Source organism: Octopus sinensis, linkage group LG20, assembly GCF_006345805.1.
Source record: "Octopus sinensis linkage group LG20, ASM634580v1, whole genome shotgun sequence".
Lineage (NCBI taxonomy): Eukaryota > Metazoa > Mollusca > Cephalopoda > Octopoda > Octopodidae > Octopus > Octopus sinensis.
Window position 1 is genome coordinate 32,534,183 of NC_043016.1, and position 5,000 is coordinate 32,539,182.

A 5,000-nucleotide genomic window follows, 5' to 3' on the forward strand; every position below is an offset into this window, starting at 1 on the left:
CACACACACACACAAGAAAGATGACAAAGGAATAAATGATAATCTTATGAAATACAATAGCTTACAGCTGTTTCTACTACAGTGGAAAGATTAGACGAGTGTTTGAATAATGCATCATAGCTTCATCAGAGCCTTGAATATGAAGTACAATATATTTGGGGAAAAAAATGGTTGGCTTTTAAATGGGAAACCATGACCTGAATGGAAGATAATGGCAAGTAGAAGAAATGGACAAACTTGAAGCTAACCTTCACAAGAACCATTTGGACAAATTTTCTTCTTTTTTTCACAAGTTTTTCCTTCAAAACCAGGCTGACAATGGCAGTAGAAATCTCCTCGCATATCATAACATGTAGAACCAGATCTGCAAGGGTTTTGTTGGCACAAATTGATAGCAATCTAGTAATAGAAATAAAGTAATATTGTATGAATTCATTTTGGTTTTTAAAGAATTTATATTTACAAAGAATAGCATTATTTGGTTTAGAAATAAAAAAAAAAACAGAAGTAAATAATCAAAGACACTCATTACAACAGAAAAATATCCACAGATTCTAAAATTATATCCTTAATCTTTACCATATTTCAATTGAAATACACTGCTTTTCATTTTAATTGATTTTGAAGATAAAGAATTTAATAAAATAACTTTCTTATTATCAAGTTGGAGTTTGGAACATAACATGATATTTTGATAGGTTTTTATCTAGATCACTTTAAGCCTTTTGTTACCATATTTGTTGAAATATCGTGTTATTATTTCAATTAATTATGAAAATAATGAAGAATTTTATAAATTAACTTTGTCATTATCAAGTTGGTGTTTGGAACATAAATTAAAGACAAAATTTTGATAGAAGGAACTTTTAACTTAGATGACTTTAAAACAAGGATGTTGTCTCATAGAAACAGAGCTGATCTCAAGCAGGTCGATATCAAAAGAGTTAATGATGAAGTGAATTAGACAGATTTCTGTAATAATCTTTTTCAAGCAAATTCTTATCAATCTTCATTAGTTTAGATCCCTCTAATTTAAGATCCCCACAAGTCTCCAGCTCTCTCTTTCGTATTTTCCATTCTTCCTATTCTTCAATTTCTTCAATAAATCAAGATATGCCTCTTGTTGTGTCTACGGAGAGACATTATGCAAATATAATTAACACATGCACTGGTCCTGTTCAATAGGTTGCAGGTAGCAATGAAAGATTCTTTCACAAACAAAGACAAAACAAATTAAGTAATCAATTAGTTAGTTGGTTATTTAACCAATTGACAAATGAAGGAATGAAACTGAACCAGTGTTTGTGTTAATTATATTGGCAAAATGGCTCCCCTTAGACACAATAAAATTTGTTTCAATACATGAATTCAAATAACAGATCTTACAAACCAGATACAAAAATCAAGATGCTTTCTTTTAACAATTCATTGAGATCTTTATTGAACATTTCTGGTGAGGCTTGACACAAACTAAGATGAATGTCCATGAAACAACAACAGCTGCTGCCATGACCACCACCATCACTCATGGCTGAGCGCTTGTGTGTATAAAGGTACAAGAAGATTGTTTGTGAGTAGACTAGAGTTAGAAGATGGCACCTACCTGACACTGCAAACCAACATAGCCTGAGGGACACTCACACCTGAAGCCATCGTTAAGGTCGTGACATACACCTCCATTTAGACAAGGTAGGCTATGGCACCCATTTATCGCTGCATCACAGTGCCGCCCTGTAAAGCCTGGTCTGCACTGACAACGGTAATCATTCACAAGGTTCTACAAACAACAACAACGTTACACATATAGATACATATATACATTTATAAATACATATATACATACATACAGACATACAATTAGTGGCAATTGAATTTTTGCTTTTTGATTTTATATTGCAGATAGCCACCTAGCCACCTTCATTATCATATATAAATATATAGCTATCTATCTATATCTATCTATATATATATATATATATATATATGTAAATGCAGCTTCAATAATGGACAGAGTCAACATCCATTGACAAGGATGCAAAAGTAATGAAAATTTTGGAAGAAAAAATATAATGAGTGGAAATGGAACCAGTGAGTGTGTTTTAAGCCATTAAGACAATATGACTCTCCCCAGATGCAACAAAATTTGTTTCAATGCATGAATTTACATGAAGAATCTTGCAAACCAGATACAAAAACAATATATATATATATATATATATAAGCTGTCCTTCTTATCACTTTATGGTCAAACAGGAAATGTGGGACCTGCTTCTATTTATTTACTTTTTTATTTTGTTTAGCCAGGTAAACTGGAACAAAGAGACTGACACTCATTCATGAAGGGTGCATTAGAAGAGGTTTGAACTCATGCCCATGTGGTCAACAGTCCAGCCCAATAAGCCTCACTGTTATTGATGCAATGAAGAAGCCACAATGCAGTTGCTTCTTGAACTGCTAGAAACAGCAGCAAAATCTCAACCTACTCTTGGATGCCCCTAGAAAAAAAAAACTCGACAGAATAGTCCCAGTTGGAAAGCCTTACATCATGCATGACTGTTTAGGTGACCACCCTGAGTTAAACACCAATGACAGCCACAGTCACTGTGCTGAGCATTAAATATGAAACAAAAAATTTTTTAAATTTAAAAAATAAAAATGCCAAGATGTAAACTCACAACGCATGTAGCACCATTGTGACACTGACCAACACAATCAATGATGTCTGCAAGAGAAGAAACAGTTGAGAGAATATTAGAAAGCTTATTCCATATGTGGTCATCTGGCCTAAAAGAGCAAGAAATGACAACGGAAGAGAATTTATCATTATCATCATCATCATCACAAGCAAAAAAAAAGAAAGAAAAAAGAAAAAAGCAAAACGAAAAAAAACAACTTAGATTTATTAGAAATATACTTTATAAGGTAACATTGGAAAATAATGGGAACTAATACATTGATTAATTTACCACCAAAAATCTTAATTAGAAATGCAGATTAAATAATTAATTAAGATTCTGTTTTCACAAACAAGTATTTAAATACTTATGTATGTACAACTCCAGTGCATAAGTACAACTGCTCTTTCTCTCTCTCTTTCATTCTCATAGTCAGCCTCTCTCCCTCCCTCCCTCTCTCTCTCTCACACTACACACACACATGTATACAAACACTCATGCACACACATACATACAGTCGCACACGCACAAACACACTCGCATGCACACATGCTCACACACACAAATAGACACGGACACATAAATATACTCACACACATGTACACACATGCAAGTACCCCCCCATACACACAAGTGTACAAAAAAAAAAAGGTTATTAGCTTTGGATAATACTCCTAAGATGAAACAGTCCAAGATGTATACTTACTCATATCACAGTTTTTCCCAGTCCAACCTGCCTGGCACTGACATTCATAGCTACCTTGAAGATTCCGACAGTAGATTGCATTCACACAGGTGCTGTCTTTGCATTCATCGACATCTAGCTGGCACTGAGCCCCTTGCCAGCCAGGACGACAATGGCATTTGTATCCATTAACTTGATCTTCACACCAGCCATTATTCATGCATGGGTTTGATGCACACTCGTCAATATCTGTTAATTTAGATTAATGCAATAAATATATTCATTTCTTTTTAAACTAAACACAAGGCCCACTCTTGGAGAAGAGGGATACAGCATATTACATATACACACACATCACATATATAATATGTATAATATATATATATACCGGAGTAAACACATAAATGTGAAACAAGGTGGAAAAAAGAGTACTCAAATACCAGTGGTAGAGTAATATGCTTTATTTAAAGCAGCGTCCGACAAACGGGAACGTGAAACTCAGAGTAACAGGTTTTGTTGAATTTTCTGCTGCTTTAAATAATATATATATTATACATATTATATATATAATTATTCAAAATTATAATTTAGGGTATCTAAGAGACACCAGCACACTGGAAATAGCAGTCAAAACTTGACTCTAAAACCACATTAAATGTTCATACATCTTGCTAACTCCCTGTGATTACAGTAAATCCAAGGTCAAAACAAGGTTATTTCCCTTCGAGAATGTAACATGCACTCCATACGTAATAACAAGCAAAACAACAATAACAATAACAACAAAGCATATTTAGTGATGAGATGAAGTGAGTTCATAATATTATTTACATACCAGTTTCACACAAAGATCCAGTCCAGCCAGGAGCACAAATACAAGACACTCCATTTGCTGCAATTACACATGTGCCACCATTTTCACATGGATTAGTTTCACAGTCACGATCAACTACAAGGAAACAGTAAGCAGATTAAAGTATGTTTATAGATTAAAAACACTCCAGATTATCAAATCCACAAATCCAATGAGATATTAAATCTACCAAACAAATTGTCAAATCCATCCCATAAGTTGTTAAAGCCATTCATCCAACAGTAAGCAGATTAAAGTGTGTTTATAGTTTAAAAACACTCCACAGATTATCAAATCCACAAATCCAATGAGATATTAAATCTACCTTAACAAATTGTCAAATCCATCCCATAAGTTGTTAAAGCCATTCATCCAACAAGCTGCCAAATCCAACCACTAGTTATTAAATCCCTTATCCATTCCCAACAAATTATTGTCAAATCCACCTCCAAAAATTGTCAACTTTACACCTATAAGTTGTTAAATCTACCCCATCAAATTCATCCCACAAGTTGCTAAATCCACCCCTCTAACAAGTTAAATCCATTCTACAAGTGTTAATCCACCCCTTCAAGTTACAGTAAATTTATCCAATGTGATTTTGCTCAAACTGAAAGCATATGTCATAATTTTTCTATTTCCGTATATTTATAGTCAGAAGAGAAACAATAGCAAACTCTGGTCCCTTTTCAGGGTCCCCAAAACTTGTCGAAAGAAGTTATTCTCAAACTGAAAATCTAGACTAAAAATGTTTACAGCAGAGCAGACCCAGTCAAAGACACCAAAG

The 5,000-nt window shown here is 33.8% G+C and overlaps 1 protein-coding gene across 1 annotated transcript in view; it reads right to left on the reverse strand.

The window, feature by feature from the left end:
* Positions 1-175: 175 nt before the first annotated feature.
* The window catches only part of LOC115222512 (protein jagged-2-like), a 74,294-nt gene continuing 69,469 nt past the window's right edge, over positions 176-5,000 (reverse strand). The window contains exons 6-10 of the mRNA XM_036511622.1: positions 4,196-4,309; positions 3,382-3,609; positions 2,676-2,722; positions 1,604-1,777; positions 176-399 (exon numbers count right to left, since the gene is read on the reverse strand). Coding sequence (XP_036367515.1) covers positions 244-399; positions 1,604-1,777; positions 2,676-2,722; positions 3,382-3,609; positions 4,196-4,309 — 719 coding nt within the window. The 3' untranslated portion in view covers positions 176-243. The remainder of the gene's footprint in view (positions 400-1,603; positions 1,778-2,675; positions 2,723-3,381; positions 3,610-4,195; positions 4,310-5,000) is intronic.